This window comes from Coregonus lavaretus (genome assembly GCF_964263955.1).
Source record: "Coregonus lavaretus genome assembly, chromosome: 16".
In the NCBI taxonomy this organism is placed as follows: Eukaryota; Metazoa; Chordata; class Actinopteri; order Salmoniformes; family Salmonidae; genus Coregonus; species Coregonus lavaretus.
The window spans coordinates 16,804,680-16,824,009 of record NC_140003.1 but is presented as its reverse complement, the minus strand read 5'-3'; the positions used below and the strand labels follow the sequence as shown (position 1 = coordinate 16,824,009).

At 43.7% G+C, this 19,330-nt stretch overlaps 1 protein-coding gene across 2 annotated transcripts; it reads right to left on the bottom strand.

Moving 5' to 3' along the window:
• Positions 1 to 6,202: 6,202 nt before the first annotated feature.
• Positions 6,203 to 19,252, bottom strand: ino80da (INO80 complex subunit Da). Of its 2 annotated transcripts, none has more exons than XM_084179359.1 (10): positions 19,030 to 19,252; positions 17,172 to 17,418; positions 16,243 to 17,054; positions 15,697 to 15,802; positions 15,383 to 15,607; positions 14,961 to 15,064; positions 14,626 to 14,759; positions 14,300 to 14,520; positions 10,417 to 10,574; positions 6,203 to 10,101 (listed from the first exon to the last, which is right to left on the bottom strand). In XM_084179359.1, exons 2-10 carry the CDS (start codon positions 17,387 to 17,389, stop codon positions 9,116 to 9,118), a joined length of 2,964 nt encoding a protein of 987 aa, XP_084035485.1. In that variant the 5' UTR covers positions 17,390 to 17,418; positions 19,030 to 19,252; the 3' UTR covers positions 6,203 to 9,115. The 2 variants fall into 2 exon arrangements, with proteins under 2 accessions (XP_084035485.1, XP_084035486.1); XM_084179360.1 differs by lacking the exon at positions 19,030 to 19,252 and adding an exon at positions 18,929 to 18,968.
• Between the last annotated feature and the right edge of the window lie 78 nt (positions 19,253 to 19,330).

Genomic DNA, 19,330 nt, shown 5'->3' with positions numbered 1-19,330 from the left:
TTGATTTGTTTAACACTTTTTTGGTTACTACATGATGTGTTATTTCATAGTTTTGATGTCTTCACTATTATTCTACAATGTAGAAAATTGTAAAAATAAATAAAAAACCTTGAGTGAGTAGGTGTTCTAAAACTTTTGCCCGGTAGTGTACAGTCGTGGTCAAAAGTTTTGAGAATGACACAAATATTAATTTTCACAGTCTGCTGCCTCAGTTTTTAAGATTGCAATTTGCATATACTCCATAATGTTATGAAGAGTGATCAGATGAATTGCAATTAATTGCAAAGTCCCTCTTTGCCATGAAAATTAACTTAATCCCCCAAAAACATTTCCACTGCATTTCAGCCCTGCCACAAAAGGACCAGCTCATGTCAGTGATTCTCTCGTTAACACAGGTGAGAGTGTTGACGAGGACAAGGCTGGAGATCACTCTGTCATGCTGATTGAGTTAGAATGACAGACTGGAAGCTTTAAAAGGAGGGTGGTGCTTGAAATCATTGTTCTTCCACTGTTAACCATGGTTACCTGCAAAGAAACACGTGCCGTCATCATTGCTTTGCACAAAAAGGGCTTCACAGGCAAAGATATTGCTGCTAGGAAGATTGCACCTAAATCAACCATTTATCGGATCATCAAGAACATCAAGAGGTTCAATTGTTGTGAAGAAGGCTTCAGGGCGCCCAAGAAAGTCCAGAAAGCGCCAGGACCGTTTCCTAAAGTTTATTCAGCTGCGGGATCGGGGCACCACCAGTGCAGAGCTTGCTCAGGAATGGCAGCAGGCAGTTGTGAGTGCATTTGCATGCACAGTGAGGCGAAGACTTTTGGAGGATGGCCTGGTGTCAAGAAGGGCAGCGAGGAAGTCACTTCTCTCCAGGAAGGAAAAACATCAGGGACAGACTGATATTCTGCAAAAGGTACAGGGATTGGACTGCTGAGGACTGGGGTAAAGTCATTTTCTCTGATGAATCACCTTTCCGATTGTTTGGGGCATCCGGAAAAAAGCTTGTCCGGAGAAGACAAGGTGAGCGCTACCATCAGTCCTGTGTCATGCCAACAGTAAAGCATCCTGAGACCATTCATGTGTGGGGTTGCGTCTCACCCAAGGGAGTGGGCTCACTCACAATTTTGCCTAAGAACACAGCCATGAATAAAGAATGGTACCAACACATCCTCAGAGAGCAACTTCTCCCAACCATCCAAGAACAGTTTGGTGACGAACTATGCCTTTTCCAGCATGATGGAGCACCTTGCCATAAGGCAAAAGTGATAACTAAGTGGCTCGGGGAACAAAACATCGACATTTTGGGTCCATGGCCAGGAAACTCCCCAGACCTTAATCTCATTGAGAACTTGTGGTCAATCCTCAAGAGGCGGGTGGACAAACAAAAACCCACAAATTCTGACAAACTCCAAGCATTGATTATGCAAGAATGGGCTGCCATCAGTCAGAATGTGGCCCAGAAGTTAATTGACAGCATGCCAGGGCGGATTGCAGAGGTCTTGATAAAGAAGGGTCAACACTGCAAATATTGACTCTTTGCATAAACTTAATGTAATTGTCAATAAAACCTTTGACACTTATGGAATGCTTGTAATTATACTTCAGTATACCATAGTAACATCTGACAAAAATATCTAAAAACACTGAAGCAGCAAACTTTGAAGACCAATACTTGTGTCATTCTCAAAACTTTTGACCACGACTGTATGTATGCAGCAATGTTTCAAATAACTGAATCTTGGCAAGGTGGTGAACTTTTAATCCCATTCTATCGCAGCATGGACAAATTAACAATTGATGTAGGTGTGCTTTAAAAGAAAGCTGCATATTTTACATGGGGTCAGTTACTGTAGCAGCTTCATAAAGCAAACTAATTGAGACGTACAGTGGGGAGAACAAGTATTTGATACACTGCCGATTTTGCAGGTTTTCCTACTTACAAAGCATGTAGAGGTCTGTAATTTTTATCATAGGTACACTTCAACTGTGAGAGACGGAATCTAAAACAAAAATCCAGAAAATCACATTGTATGATTTTTAAGTAATTAATTTGCATTTTATTGCATGACATAAGTATTTGATCACCTACCAACCAGTAAGAATTCCGTCTCTCACAGACCTGTTAGTTTTTCTTTAAGAAGCCCTCCTGTTCTCCACTCATTACCTATATTAACTGCACCTGTTTGAACTCATTACCTGTATAAAAGACACCTGTCCACACACTCAATCAAACAGACTCCAAACTCTCCACAATGGCCAAGGCCAGAGAGCTGTGTAAGGACATCAGGGATAAAATTGTAGACCTGCACAAGGCTGGGCTACAGGACAATAGGCAAGCAGCTTGGTGAGAAGGCAACAACTGTTGGCGCAATTATTAGAAAATGGAAGAAGTTCAAGATGACGGTCAATCATCCTCGGTCTGGGGCTCCATGCAAGATCTTACCTCGTGGGGCATCAATGATCATGAGGAAGGTGAGGGATCAGCCCAGAACTACATGGCAGGACCTGGTCAATGACCTGAGGAGAGCTGGGACCACAGTCTCAAAGAAAACCATTAGTAACACACTACGCCGTCATGGATTACAATCCTGCAGCGCACGCAAGGTCCCCCTGCTCAAGCCAGCGCATGTCCAGGCCCGTCTGAAGTTTGCCAAAGACCATCTGGATGATCCAGAGGAGGAATGGGAGAAGGTAATGTGGTCTGATGAGACAAAAATAGAGCTTTTTGGTCTAAACTCCACTCGCTGTGTTTGGAGGAAGAAGAAGGATGAGTACAACCCCAAGAACACCATCCCAACCGTGAAGCATGGAGGTGGAAACATCATTCTTTGGGGATGCTTTTCTGCAAAGGGGACAGGACGACTGCACCGTATTGAGGGGAGGATGGATGGGGCCATGTATCACGAGATCTTGGCCAACAACCTCCTTCCCTCAGTAAGAGCATTGAAGATGGGTCGTGGCTGGGTCTTCCAGCATGACAACGACAAGAAACACACAGCCAGGGCAACTAAGGAGTGGCTCCGTAAGAAGCATCTCAAGGTCCTGGAGTGGCCTAGCCAGTCTCCAGACCTGAACCCAATAGAAAATCTTTGGAGGGAGCTGAAAGTCCGTATTGCCCAGCGACAGCCCCGAAACCTGAAGGATCTGGAGAAGGTCTGTATGGAGGAGTGGGCCAAAATCCCTGCTGCAGTGTGTGCAAACCTGGTCAAGTCCTACAGGAAACGTATGATCTCTGTAATTGCAAACAAAGGTTTCTGTACCAAATATTAAGTTCTGCTTTTCTGATGTATCAAATACTTATGTCATGCAATAATAATATAATAATAATAATAATATGCCATTTAGCAGACGCTTTTATCCAAAGCGACTTAGTCATGCGTGCATACATTTTTTTGTGAATGGGTGGTCCCGGGGATCGAACCCACTACCTTAGCGTTACAAGCGCCGTGCTCTACCAGCTGAGCTACAGAGGACCACCAATAAATGCAAATTAATTACTTAAAGATCATACAATGTGATTTTCTGGATTTTTGTTTTAGATTCCGTCTCTCACAGTTGAAGTGTACCTATGATAAAAATTACAGACCTCTACATGCTTTGTAAGTAGGTAAACCTGCAAAATTGGCAGTGTATCAAATACTTGTTCTCCCCACTGTATGTAAAGTGGGTCTCCTATGGGATTTCAACAGCTATTGGGAACCTTCTTTGCATTAGTGTTCAGACCAATTAGAGCTGTCCAGTATTGAACTGATGTTTTCCCTCTGAGTTTTGGGCATTTGGGGTTGGAATTATCTTGCTTTATTAGTACAAATTCAACTTGCAGTCACGTCCATCTAAGTTGTAAGTAGCCAATTATAAAAATGTAAAGAAAAGTAACCCTTCAAGATCAAATCTTTCCTCTGACGTCTGTCTCCTGCTAGCAGGATATGTAGGAATGCACTAGCCAGCATGTTGTAGTTAATAAAGAACAGAGGTAGAACATGCATTTCATTTTGGACTAATCATGCACTAGAAAGAAACATTCCCACATTAACATTTTCCAAATAGTTGCCATTTCTCAAATCGTCCTGTGTTTTTGTACCCTATTCTGTTGAACTGTTTGCCAACATTTGACTGGACCCCCGAATCTATTTCCATTATCCCCCTTTTGTCACATGTATGTACACCCATCTTTTTGTTTTGTAATTTGCACCTTGTGGAGACTGTCCAGTTTGATTCTTTATCTGTTGCACTTTGTAAGCGTTTCTTCAGGATTCAAGAAAAAATTGTACTTGAGGCCATAGTTTTTTCATTGTCATTTGTTAAAGTACTATACCTTGAGTATGGCAATAAAGCAGAGGTCATCAGGTCACATTTCTCAGCACAGGTATATTCTATGGAACAATATTTTTCTAACTCAAAAGAGCAGTATTATAGTATAGAATAAAAAAATATTGTCCTGTTATTAATGATAGTTATCACAAATTGACATTTCATTTTCTGTAACATTGCTGACAGTTTATAGTCCTGTATATAGTCCTTGCTTATGTCACTCAAACACCTAGGTATTGGACTCTTTATAAGCTTTCAAGTGATTAATAAAAATAAAAATCTAATGCAAATATAAATTGATGTCTTTGTGTGGAGCAATATTGCTTTCCCAGCACTGGATAATCTAAATATTGCAACCAGAGTGCAGCTTTTTAAGTACAGTGCCTTCGGAAAGTATTCAGACCCCTTGACTTTTCCACATTTTGTTACATTACAGCCTTATTCTAAAATTGATTAAATAATTTTCCCTCATCAATCTACACACACTACCCCATAATGACAAAGCGAAAACAGGTTTTTAGAGTATTCAGACCCTTTTACTCAGTACTTTGTTGAAGCACCTTTGGCAGCGATTACAGCATCAAGGCTTCTTGGGTATGACGCTACAAGCTTGGCACACCTGTATTTGGAGAGTTTCTCCCATTCTTCTCTGCAGATCCTCTCAAGCTCTGTCAGGTTGGATGGGGAGCGTTGCTACACAGCTATTTTCAGGTCTTTCCAGAGATGTTTGATCGGGTTCAAGTCCGGGCTCTGGCTGGGCCACTCAAGGACATTCAGAGACTTGTACCAAAGCCACTCCTGCGTTGTCTTGGCTGTGTGCTTAGGGTCGTTGTCCTGTTTGAAGGTGAACCTTCGCCCCAGTCTGAGGTCCTGAGCACTCTAGAGCAGGTTTTCATCAAGGATCTCGCTATACTTAGCGCCGTTCATCTTTGCCTTGATCCTGACTAGTCTCCCAGTCCCTGCCGCTGAAAACATTGCCACAGCATGATGCTGCCACCACCATGCTTCACCGTAGGGATGGTGCCAGGTTTCCTCCAGACTTGACGCTTGGCATTCAGGCCAAAGAGTTCAATCTTGGTTTCATCAGACCAGAGAATCTTGTTTCTTATGGTCTGAGAGTCCTTTAGGTGCCTTTTGGCAAACTCCAAGCGGGCTGTCATGTGCCTTTTACTAAGGAGTGGCTTCCGTCTGGCCACTCTACCATAAAGGCCTGATTGGTGGAGTGCTGCAGAGATGGTTGTCCTTCTGGAAGGTTCTCCCATCTCCACAGAGGAACTCTGGAGCTCTGTCAGAGTGACTATCAGGTTCTTGGTCACCACCCTGACCAAGGCCCTTCTCCCCCGATTGCTCAGTTTGGCCGGGCGGCCAGCTCTAGGAAGAGTCTTGGTGGTTGTAAACATCTTCCATTTAAGAATGATGGAGGCCACTTTGTTCTTGGGGACCTTCAATGCTGCAGAAATGTTTTGATACCCTTCCCCAGATCTGTGACTTTCACAATCCTGTCTCTGAGCTCTATGGACAATTCCTTCGACCTCATGGCTTGGTTTTTGCTCTGACATGCACTGTCAACTGTGGGACCTTATATAGACAGGTGTGTGCCTTTCCAAATATGTACACCTATATGGACAACTTGACAATGACTACATTAGGATGCTGGTTGTTTGGGCAGTATAGTGCATTCAGTTCTGTTCTCATGTGGTTACATCAGATGTTCGCTTCCTTGGGCTGCCTTCACACACGTGTGTGTGTAAACGCAGCCCTTGACAATGCAAGGGGAAAAAAGGCCCTGAAGTTAGATTAGTCATTAAAGAAGGCGTGACTTGCAGAGACATGCTATTATTGCATTGTTAGAATTGTCCATCTAGAAATAAAAACACTGCACAACCCATGTCAGCGAATATCTCACAGCAAGTTTTATTTATACATCCAAAAACAAAAGATCAAATTTTATCACACTATATACAGATATTACAGTGTTTATACACATATTACATAATTTGTACACAAGAAAAATATACATAAAAATGTAAACCTTTGTATACAAAAAAATACCTTAGACAAATTAAACAAGGACCAATAACAAAAGGTGACTAGATTATTATTAGCTCATCCCATGTTTAAAAACAGTAATACAGTACATTCAATGAGTATAGGAATTTGTCAGCCATCTCTCAGATTTCAAGCAGTTACAAGTGCCTACAGAGCCCTGTGGAGTTTGTTCTATATCGTTGGTGGGGAGTCCAGCTGTGCAATGTCTCATCTCATGCTTTGTGAATACAGCAGTATCATCTTGCTTGCGCAAATTCAAGACCACATTCCAGCCCACCTAATTCCTAGGGGCTGTACATCTAGGAACAACAATGCTGTGGTCAAGCAAAATAAACAAACTTGAAGAGTCTGCTCTTGTAATGTGTCCTATAACATTTCGGTCTCTTTGGAACTGGGAGAAAGAACTAGGCCTTCACCGTTGGAATTGGGGCCTGCTTAGCAATGTGTGTGCAGTTAACGACAGCTGTTAGTAATCTGTATCCTGACAAAAGGCAATCTCTGGCCTCCCTCAGTCCTGTTTAGCACAGGTCAGTGATGTGCTCCAAATCCAAACTGATTACGTGTGCTGTTATGTATATCCCTAGTACTTGCAAAGAAAAAAAGGTTAATGGTATGCAATACTATGGTTGGATTTACTGCTACCTAGAGCGATCCAGTAGTAAATGAGGGAGAAATGTTGTGGCTTTGCACTCAGCTGTAAGGTTGTCTCTCCATGCAATCCCAGTCTTTCAGCAGCAACTGCTTGCCAGAATTTAATAGCTATCAAAATTAGTGTCTTACATAATTATAGACATTTTGTCAGTTTGGTTAACTAAATGACAAAGTGTACACAAACATTGATCATTCCACTTTTAAGAGAAGTTACAAGAGTTTTGATAGCCATTAAAATGAGAGAAGGGTGTTCCACAAAACAGTTTCCATCAAGCACTTTGCAAATGACAAGATTTTTTTTCTTTTTTCTTTTACTTCATTTTCAATCCATTGCCACTCGTTAACTCACCAATAAAACCCACTGTAGAGATCTCTACCCTACAAATATATCTAATACTTAACACTGAGTATCTTTCAGTAAAAAATATATATATATATACCGAAACTCATGGTTTACTGCTGTAATAATAGTTATTTTAAAGCAGATAGGGCAGAGTTGTCAGGTAGATTCCATCCTCATTCCCTAACCAAACAGTTAACATAGAGAGACCCATGCTTCAATGACCTTAATTCACCTGATAATAATTTTGTAGTACAACAGACAGTGCTATACCTCAAATGCTCATTGCACCAGTTTACATGTGTCACTACCACAGACAGCTAACAGAGGGTAAAACAAGGGGGCCATAATTTCACATCCATATACACTGCTAGACTAGTGAAAGACAACTTTCTGGTCCTTTACTGGGTGAGTTCTGATATCGAAGATAACCATTTCCCTCCCACTGGGTTCCTGAAGTAGAGAGTTTCTCTCTTAGGAGGGACCACATACATACATGTCCCTTTTAAAGGCCATTATTTAGCAAGACCAGAGAGCACCATAGAGAGTTGTGGACACTTAAGCCCCTGGATTTGGCCATTACCCTTGCAATAACATTGACCCTTTTTTCCTTCGCTATGTGAAACTACTAAGTATGACCCAAGAGAAGCTTCCTGACCTGGGCCCGGTTTCCCAAAAGCATCTTAAGGCTAAGTTCATCGTTAGAACTATAGGATCCTAACGATGAACTTAGCCTTAAGATGCTTTTGGCAAACTGGCTCCTGTTCAGTGTTCTGTTACAGACAGACAGTCTATATCTCTAATCAAACAGTTTAGCCTTGATTTAGAAAACACGGTTTATGACAGAGTTATACAGGCCCCAAAATATTTCTGGTCCACATTGGTATGGATTACATAGTGAAGATACATAAAGTGAAGACTAATACAATACATTACACAACTGTGACTGAGTATGTCAATGTGTTTATTGCTTAAACGTAATAAGATTTACCTTCAAGTGTCTAATAGGCCACCCGTAAGGAGTCCCACAACCAACGGTGAGGTCAAAAGACCTTTTACATTTCTGAGTAAACCAATAAAATACCAAATATATACAATATAAAAAAAGCTGTTTAAAAGTGGTTTAGCCAAATTCTGTGTCTGTTAAGTGGTGGAGGACAGGAGTCTACTTCATGATAGGATTTGACAGAGCAATTTCCTCTGTTGCTTCATAATGGGTCACACACATAGATAGCTACAAGGATCTACCCTAGAATCTCTTTCAAAAGGTGAACGGAATGAGGAACAATGAACCGATGTAATGATCATAGCAAGGCAGGTTATAGTTGATGGCTGTTAGACAGGACTAAACTGGCAATACAAAAAAACAGACCACTGATTGAGGCTTTGTCACAGAATTCTCTAGCACTGTTGCGGTCACTATGATAGGAATAATCGCTCCTAAGGTACTTCCTCCAATGTTCCTCCACACAGTCCATGTTTCTATTGAGCTACCTCCCTCCCCACAAACTCTGCCTAACATCTCCCTCTGCTGGTGAAACCCTGGAGCGGCATTCACGTCAAACCACCGGACTCTTGCATACCCTTTCAGATGGCCAAATGGCTATAACATCACCAAAGTTTTACAATTAAGGAATATCTGAGGTTGTGCAAATTCAGATAGAATAGTGCACCGTTACCAAATTGCAGATTTGAAGTAGATGGAAAATGTATCGACTGTGGGTGAATGAGTGTCTAGAGTCCATGGTTTGACCTGCTTGCTCTCAGTTACTGTGTGGAAAGGGAGGTGTTGCACTGTTGGCACAAGCAGCGGTGGCATTAGCTATGGAGAAGCCAGTGGGGGGAGCTGTGGAACTGTGACTGGGCTGCACATCCTTGGGGATGCCACTGTGGGAGACCAGCTGGTGGCCGAAGGCAGCGCTGAACTGAGGGAGCTGCTGCTTGGACTGAGTGGAGGTCAGGAGGTCGCGTAGTGAGGGGTCGGGGGGAGCAGTCAAGCCCGTCAGGCCGCTCTGGGGGATCGCTGAGAGGGCAGCCATGGGCTGCAGGGTCACAGAGTGGGAGGTGGAGGAGGGGGGAGTGGAAAGAGAGGTTGATATGAGGTTGCCAAACTGTGTGGGGTCAGTGAGGGGCAGGTGGAGGTTGTTCCAGGAGGACTGCGGGGGGCCTGGTACCCCACTCAGAGGGACCTCCAGAAGGAGAGGAGTCTCTGTCTGGAAGGAGGTGGCATGGGGGGAGGACATGTGGTCACTGTAGGGGGATGGCACATGCTCGCTGCTGTAATGGCTGCCCTGTGGAGACGAGGTGTGCGCCTCGGGCTTCGCCAGGATGTGGGGCGGGTGTGTCCGGGGGAACGTTCGCTCTGACAGGGGGCTCTGTGCGACGGTGGAGGTGGTGAGGCTAGGCCCCGAGGGGGGGGCCTGGCCCTGGGCAGGGGGCTGCTGAGGTGACGCCGCGGGGGAGAAGTGGCCCCCAGCAGAGTGAAGCAGGTTGTCCTCCAGCTCCAGGCTGGAGAAGTTCTCTGGAGGGATGCGGCCGTTGAGCAGGTCCCCAATCCCACCTGGCTGGACCCCTGGCCCAGGAAACACTGCTGCCATGACCCGATGGTCCACTCCGTCTGCCTGCGCCAGCTCCGCCATGGAGGTCAGGCACACCAGGGAGTCTGGGTAGGAGCCCATCAGCCCAGCCTGCAGTGCTCGCACCAGCTCCTCAGCCTCCTCCGTGGTGGGTAGCAGCTCCCCATTCTTACCTGAGGATGTACACAACTTTCTTACCCACACCCTAGGAATCTACCAACCACCTCCCTTTCTCAAGAGGTCAAGAAGAAATGTGAGTAAATAGTTGAGACTTCAGTTTATCAGCAGACAAACCTGTTCAAATACAACAATTTCGGTAAAAAATAAAATATTGAAAAAGGCTGACATCACACACATGCTAAAAATACCCCCACTGGGAAAGTCTTGCTCTAACTGAGCTTCTTTAGAAGGTCAAATCTAAAAGTATAAACTAACATTTATGAATAGGACCTAGAGCAGTGAAATCCATGACAATAAGCATACTGTACCTTCAAACAAGTCAAAGTCCTGCAGGTCGTCGGGGAGCCTGGGTAACACGTCCGAGAAGTCTTCCTGGTTAAGCTCGAGGTCATTTGGAATGTCTGCCATGTCATTGGTGATGTCATCAGGAAGCTCATCGGTGCTCAGTTCGGGTGTCGAAGGACTCCTAACACCAAGACAGCTTCATAAAATACAATTCTCCTCAGTGTACACCGTGCAGTTGTTTGTGACAATATATTGATACTAGGGATGTACATCTTTCCCTTTCAAGACGATTCGATACGTATCTAGATAGATGGGCTCCGATTGATACAGGAACGATCCGTCTTAGTTTGAAACCATTCAGTGCGATTCTGTTTGATTAGAGAACAAATCGATGCGATTCGGTTCGATGCACTAACATTGGTTGCATAAAAACATTCATTATCCATTATAAATTAAAATCTCCTGCTGATGAAGCTCAGATCCGTGCGTGCTTGTATTAGTATCCTCGTGGGTACCGGAAATCCCCAAAAGTCCCCACAAGGATAGCAAAACAAGGAAAAGTATTCCCATGTGGACATTTCCCACATCCTCATGAGGACAAAGGCTATTTTAAGCTCAGGGGTTAGGTTTAGGGTTAAAATTAGGCTAAGATTTAGGAAAAATTGTATTTTGAATGGAAATAAATGTTAGGTCCCCACAAGGATAGTAAAACATATGCTATGTGTGTGTTAATGATGTATGTCTATGGTGTATGTCAGGGATGGGCAACCACAAAAAATCTGAACTCATCATGGGGGGCCGCAGTGGCTCACTGGTCTGCATACGCACATCCATACACACACATGTAGTCAGAGCTGGCCCTGGCCTTTTCGGGGCCTGTCATGCCAAATGGTGTGTCGTCGTCGTCCCGTTTCACAATGGGATTCGATGAGTTCTAGCTTCTGTTGCTAGGGTTGTTGCTAGAACTTCCAACATTATGACCGGATTATGTAATGAACCAAAGCGTCCGTTGTTATGCTGGTTGCTTGGCTCTATTTTCCCTCGTAGCGAAGGAAGGAGGCAGTTCTAGTTCTATTTCACCTCTTAAGCGCTCCCTCAGTCCGCGCAAAATTATTACCTCAGAATTGCTCTCCAAGGACCGAGTTTTTGACGGTGACAACCTGCTTACTACCTGCTGCTTCAGTGGACCGAAAAGACTGGAAAGAGAACACACTTTCTTTACCATATATTTGTCTTTATATAAGAAAATATTGCTAAATAGGAATACATAATTGAAGCTGTTTTTAGATTGACGTTGCTAGCTACTGTAACGTTACTTATATACCTCAGCCTGCCTAGTCAGCTAGCCAGCTACAGTAGCTGGCTAGCTAGCTAGCCAGACAGTTTTATTTAGCTAACGTTAGCTAGCTACTGTACTGTACTGTTATTGTAGCTTTCTGTTTCTATGTAGCTTGCACTTCAATGGCATTCCTCGAGGAGATTTTCGTTTATCTTTCCAACCAGGCGAAGTACTATGAAGGCACCACTGATCTCGACAAGAGGCGCAACATTCAGAGAAATTCACAATTCAGGGTAACGTTAAGCAGTTAACTTCTATTAGATAACTGGAAGGATTTAGCTTGTAAAACCATTTATTTGTTCTACATGATTCATTGTTGTATCCTAGGACCTACAATAGATACATATATATTCAACCACAAGGGCGTACTAATTAGCTATGCGAGATAGAACAAAAAATAATCGTACTAGAGGACTACTGAAATTATATTATTTCAAATTATATTATTTCAGTACAGACAGGGGAAGGGCAGGTTAAAATAAAAACATGACAGCCAGACAAGCCAAATCAACAGATTGAATCGAGTGGAAATTAATTGACTTCGTGATCTGTAAGGTAAGTAACTTTGTGTCAAGCAAAGTAGTTGGAAGTAATGGTTTCATTTTATTAGCTAAGCAAAACTTGTTTAAACAGCAAAATTGTCGCGGAAATCAGCCTTGTTTGCATAGCGATTATAAAAATAACGTCACTTAGGCTGTAATGATCTCCAAAATTCTAATCATTAGGTTATCAACCGCTAATAGTTTATCGAATCCCATTGTGACGCAGAGGGGGACATTATTTGGCATGACAGGCCCTAAACGAAATTTTGTTCGCCCCAAAGCGAAATTTTGTTGGCCCCATCTTAAGAGAATTTACTGCAACTCTACACATTTTGCCGTGGGGCGCAGATTTTTTTAAAGCAGTTTTAAAGCAAGTTTGCGGAAAATCTACACATTTTGCCATGGGGCAGAGAGAAGATTTTGCAATTTCAAAACTAATTTCCTGCCATTCTACTCATTTTGCCATGGGACGGAGAGAAATGTTAGCAGTTTTTTTTATATGATATCTGAGTGAGAGCTACTAACAAAATCAAATGGGGGGCCCCGGTCGGTAATTCGACCATTAATTCTACAAGTTTAGCCCTTAAAAGTCTAAACCTGGGGGGGGGGGGGGGGTTCTACTAAGCTAACATATGGAATTGTTTTAAGATGATCATACCATTAGCTATTTGATTATGAATTTTAGGACCCCTGTAGGTATCAAAATAAGTTATAATAAAATATTGAATTTGGCCTTCACTGCTATAGCCCATAAAAACACATTGAATAACACATGGCAAAACAGTCAAATAATAAATAAGGCTTTGAAGTGTCTGTCCTATATCTAGGAGATCTAAGAAAGCTCAGGAATTATTATATATATATTTTTAACATATAGTTAACCCCTTTTTTGGGGGGGACACAAAACGACATAAACATTTTTAAAAAGTAAACCGGTATGTTACCTTCATACGAGTCCCGTGGGGATTGTGGGGGTCGTAGAACAAAACGGAGAACACCATCGTGTTCGTGAGAGCCTCATCTTTCCATACAGTCATATTCGTTTGTAGGCCAAACCGTTCGAATGCTACAGACGTTTTCGGGAGAAGACCAATTTTCAGGATGTCTCCTGGTCTGATAAACAGCGCTGTAGCTCTGATACGGAAGGCCGACATAGGCGGACGATATCTCTACCGTAGATTTTTATGGGGATTTTTAATAAGATTGGCGCAAGGGTGTGTCAATCGACGCTAGGGGTGATGCACTACCACATTTTGAAATTGCACCTTGTGTATTGTACCATTTTAACTCTCAACAGTAAGTTGAGACCCCGATGGAGCAACAAAAAAAATCACAATTTTTTTCTTTGGAAATTGATCCGCAGGCCGTATCCCTGGTGTATGTACTATGTGTGTGTGTAAATGATGTATGTCTGTACTATGTAGGCACCTGATCTGACCCATAAGGGAGACTAGGCATCTACCACCCCACTATCAGTGATTGATTAAAGCTGCAATATGTAACTTTTTGGGCAACAACCAAATTCACATAGAAATGTGAGTTATAGATCTGTCATTCTCATTGAAAGCAAGTCTAAGAAGTAGTAGGTAGATCTGCCTTATGTGCGCTATTTCTATGCTTCCTGTTCTTAAGTTCAGTTTTTGCATCTTTTACTTTCGGTTTCGTACATCAGCTTCAAACAGCTGAAATTAGGCTAACTATTATTGCAAAATGACTTGTATATCAATGACTGTCAACACAGTTACATGCTTAGTTCGACACTGAAGGAGAGGACGTGTCAGTTGTCACAAAAGACTACGTAGAAAGAAAGTAATATGAGCAACAAAAAATAGATTAATCAGAGATTCGTAACGTTTGAATACATTTTCTGACCGATCCATAGATCGGTTTGGCGTCCGCAGACCGATGCAGTCGTACATTATCTTAAACATTCTAATCGGGGACCGATGCGTATCGTTAAATTCCTAGTTAATACTAGAGCTAAGAGAGAGAGGGTGAGCGAGAGATTAAGTGAGTGGGACAGACCTGATACTGGCCTGGGTGGGCATGGTCAGGCTGGAGGAGGATGGCATTCCCAAGTTCCCCTGGGGCAGAGCCGGCGGGATGGGCTTCTGGGGCCGCCATGGCCCTCTCCTCCTCTTCTTTTTGTGTTTCTTGGTGAGCGCCGGCGGTTTGGTCTTCTTACGCGGCTTCCGCTGCTGCTGGTGCTGCACTCTTCGGTTACCGTCCCCACGCAGGAAATTGTCCTATAGGAAAAACACATGTCCACAAGTATAGTAATACAGAGCAGATACTGTGCCATAGGTATTACAATGGCAACACTCCAATGTACTGACTGAAGGGGAACTCACCATCTTTTTGGCATGCTCCTCACAGAGTGGGGTCTGATGTGTGATGTCAAACACAGGGATGGCGCATTGTTGTCCATCTGCAAATTTGGCTGTGCAACTGGAGAAGAGCTGCTGGGAGCGATTCAACAGAACGTCTGCAGAGAAACCGTGAAGGAAACACGCCAATGGAAAAGACAGCACACACAACAGTCGTGTCAAAAACAGGACCCATAATTTGAGTCTGTTTGCTAAGTTGTAATAGGACAAGTTAAAAGCCATATTCCCCAATAAATGACAGTTTAGCCCTAAGAGTCCAGTGTGCCATGTAACTGATGTAAGGTTGGTGAAAAGGATACGCTGGAAGCAGTGTCGGGTGAAGGGTAGAGCTTGGCTACTGCAGGCCCGGCCCTTGGTGCTTCCAGAACAGATTCTCGTCTCTGTCTCCTGCTGCCCCAGCGCACTGAGGAGAGACAGACAGACCCACGCTCAGGACACAACCACATCAACCCTTCCTCAGCTATTCACAACACAACTAGCATATCAACACTCCCTCAGAACTCCCTTAGCTTTTCAGAACAAAACGATCATTACTGGGGACAGGTGTTTCTCCTGATCACGTGACCACCTGACCAGGAAAGACTCGAGTATCTAGGGCCTGGGCACTAATTATTACTGACGTCATTAATTTTTGGACATTAACCATTGACAGATGGTATTGAAGGAGACTAACCAGGTTAGTCAGGCTCATTGCATTAATGGGAGTGTTGAGTGTGGGTACCTTGAGGAGTTTTGGGAGACCTTGCGCAGCTCCTGGATCAACTGGCCAGCACAGTTTGGGTCTTTACTGGCGGCGTGCAGCAGGGCTTTGCGGAAGGCATAGCGGTATCTCTTCTGGCGCATGGTTGCCCTCTCCTGCCTGCACAAGTGCTTGTATTTATCCTGGAGGTACGAGCACAGCCGAGCCAGACGTGTTCTCCGAGAGCTACCAGCATCTTCATCAGAGCTGTGATGGAAAAATAAACAACAGTCATAGCCTATCCATGTCCGACTACAATGAGAGCCTAACTATGAGCATGTTAGAAAGCAACTTACACGTCCTGTGTGTGTCCTTCCTGTAGTCTCCAGGCGTTGTGATATGGTGGAACTCTCTCTGCCTCCACGTCGTCATCCTCTGCACTGTCTTCAGACCAGTCCAACCCTGAAAGAAGATAGCCTGTTAGTCCAGCTGGTCTCAGCAGCATATTGTCAGATCATCTATATTTATCTTACACGACCCCATGTTCCACAACTAATAAGCCTAATTAAAAAAAGTTATGAATGCCTTTTGTGAACTAACACTTACACTTGTCTTTTCCTACTAGCACTGACTATGCTGATAACTACTTGGAGAACAAATGTACTTACTATGACTGAGATATGTGGTTGTTCCACCTAGCTTGCTTAAGATGAATGCACCAACTGTAAGTTGCTCTGGATAAGAGCGTCTTCTAAATTACTAAAATGTCTTTCTGATTTTTTCCCCCACTAATTGGTCTACTGACCAATCACATCAGATCAAAAGACCAATTAGTGAAAAAAAATATCAGAATTGGACTGCCTGTGTAAACTCTATTTAACATGGATAGGAAGAAGAGGTACCTAGATGAGGGAAAAGGTCTCCGTGCTCCTGATGTCTTTGGGAACAGAGCTGCACGAGATGCTGTAACCTGGCCAGGCAGGCAGGGGGAGGTGAGAAGGCAGCTGGGCGCATGGCCACCACAAGCCGCTGAGCGCTGTCCCAGCTACTGGATGGCAAGGGCGTGGCAGTGAACAGAGCTTTCCTGCTGAGTGGGGGACCGGAGGACTGTACCTGACTGGGAGCCGTGTTGGGGGGCAGCCCGACAGGCAGAAAGGCGAGAGTCTGAGTTGGAGCTGGCTTGCATAATAAACCCTGCTGCTGTCCTGGGAGGACAAACGAGGGCATGGTAGAGTGCTGGGGGGGCTGGAGTAGTCCTGTCTGCTGTTTACAGGGGAGGTGCGGGTGGAGGGGCGAGGAGGGGTGCACACGGGGAAGAGGAGAGGGGCTAAAGTGCTCTGGAGGTGGTTGGAGGAAGTCAGTGTCGTGATGGTGGAGCTGGAGTTTCTGGCTGAGCACCAGCCGACTGTGTAGTTTCTTCCTGACGGTGGAGCCCTTCCGAGCAGGGCCCTCTTCCCCGTTTGTGTCGTCCTCATAAAAGGCAAAAGGGTCCAGGATCTCCTCGTCTGGAAGGGGTAGGAGACGGGTACAGGGTGGAGAGGGTGGCAGCTCGTCCAGGCCATTGGAGGCCTTCAGGGCCAGCGAGGGCACAGTTATGTTAAGAGCCACTGACTCCAGGTGAGGTCGTGAGCGCATCTCCTCCAATGCATCGTGCTTCTTCTTCCGCTCCTTCTTGGGGATAAACCCAAGAACTTGGAGGTGGCTGTTACAGTATCTGTGGAACAAACACACATCTTTAACATGCTGTTTACAACTATGACAGATAGGTCAATGACAAAGACCTACCGTCCTCAGTGCAGAGGACAGCTTTCTATTGTATTGTCACACCCACCTGCGGTCCTCAGACTTGGGGATGGGGTTGGTGCACTGTTGGCTGTTGTACTTGGCCACATATTCACATTGCTTGAAGGGGGCAGTCTTATCCTCCAGGACATGACGGATACAGAAGGCATAGCCATTGAGTCTGCGCTGCTTGCAGAGCTTTGGGCTGTATGAGCACAATGGCTTATTGTCCACCTCCGAGAAGTGGATGTGTTTGCCCTCATACATCACGTGACTCTTGTCCTTGAGAACATCAGCTGATGGGAGAGGAATAAGCCAGGGAAAACCATAAGTCTAACATCATGCACAGTAAATCAGAGAATGCCCTGAATATGCAAACAAGACAAACACAAACAGACTGGGGGTACAGAAATAAACATGTACAGCTCCCCTGACTTGCTAGCAACAACATCACCATGCACAATTCAGGAATCTAATCATGAATTTGTTCGAGGTACGCCAAATAAGACTACTAGTGTAAAAAACAAAAAAAAGCTGCACACGACCGAAATAATAGGATGATATGTGGCATATGACTTCATGTTTGTTTAATTTGTTTTTGAACCAATGCTGTAAGGGACATTTTTGGCTTAGGACATGCAGTTGTAGAAAGCACTGTAATGCTTCCCCGTACCTGTGGCTACAGTGCATTCATGCGCACGAGGATGCAGTCAGACTGAAGTTGCCCGTTATATGCAAATAAATACAGGATGTGGAAACGCTGTCCTGTATTGTCACAATGTCATTTTCGCGAGAGAATTAGACAAAATTAGAACGTCACCATTTATTCCACTAGCTAGTTAACGTTAGATAACCCTGAATTAAATTAGGCTCTCGTTAAAATATAGCTATTACCTAACGTTGTGATTAAAACTGGAGGAATAACTAGCTAACGTTGGCTAGCTAACTTAATACATGCACACTTCTTGAACAAATTGAATTAAATAACGTTAAGCAAACTACGTGTCTAATTATCTGCGAAACAGCCCAACAATTACTAGCAAGTTATCAAAAACAAATAGCTAGCTAGCCTATTTACCTACTTGCTACCTGTCTTACGTTAGCTAGCAACCTAGTCAGGTAACGTTAGCAAACCGAGCTAGCTAGCTAACGTTAGCTAGCTATATAGCTAGCTACATTTCTTGGGTAGCTAGCTTGCTAACGTTAGTAGCTAGATAACTAACTACATTCTGGCCAATTTGCACACCTCCGAAAAGTATAGCCATTGGACAAGTACAAATGTATGTTAACGACATACATTAACATCATACATAACAACTAGCTAGCTAGTTACCTTATACGATTGTTTCTGTAGCCTAGTACTGTAGGTAGCTAGCTAACGTTAGCACATTAGTTAACATTAGCTAGCTACGCTAAAAACACAAAAGTAGCTGTAGCCAGGAAACGGAAACATCAACATACACGAGAAAATGTCAATGAAATATTATGCGAAATTTTCAATAAACTGAAATATATTTGGAAATGGTTTGAAATATAAAAAGATCTTCAGACTAGGATTTCACGAGAATCAAACATACGGCAAGGGGAGGCACAGAGGCCCGTTCAAAAAGGCCTTCAAAACAAAACATTGCCCGCAAGTCATCTGATCATTTTCTGTTTAGAAAAATACATTTAGGTGATTAATGAAACGTTGTGAATGTCTGTATATTATATCATAGCTCCTTAACCAGCTATCATTATCATATGTTGTGTGATACAGATAACAAATCAAACGTTTTAAACATGAAACAATAAGGCCTATCAGACCTAGTAATTGGGCCTCGAGTAGCAAAGTCGTCCTTCTAGTCCTGCGCCATAACCGGACTCTCCAAAAATCGAAGTCGAGGCTGTGAAGAGGCTTCGCTTACCTTCAATTGGTATAGGCTATGTAGGGTATTCGCTCCGGAAAGACTGTAGAAGTGCCAGAAGAATCAGCTTGCCTATTTGTGCATCGATATTCTATATTTTAGGATACTAATAATGCTCCTATTCGAATACAATATCATTGAAAATACTGATGCATGTAAATGTAGATTATCCACAGCAAATATTAGCAGTTGGGAGCTGCTGAGGATTTTAGTTGAGTCCACAGCAGACTCCTCACAGCACCACTACAGGCACTGCGGAGACATGACAACAGTTCACTGTACAACAACAACCTCTACACCA

What these genes read in the sequence shown, in the direction of transcription:
- ino80da (XM_084179359.1), bottom strand. Translation starts at nt 17,389, where the DNA reads ATGTATGAGGGCAAACACATCCACTTCTCGGAGGTGGACAATAAGCCA. An exon ending in CCCACCCAGGCCAGTATCAG is followed by an intron (nt 10,575 to 14,299) that starts GTCTGTCCCACT and finishes TCTTGGTGTTAG; the next exon opens with GAGTCCTTCGACACCCGAAC. An exon ending in GGACTTTGACTTGTTTGAAG is followed by an intron (nt 10,102 to 10,416) that starts GTACAGTATGCT and finishes GTACATCCTCAG; the next exon opens with GTAAGAATGGGGAGCTGCTA.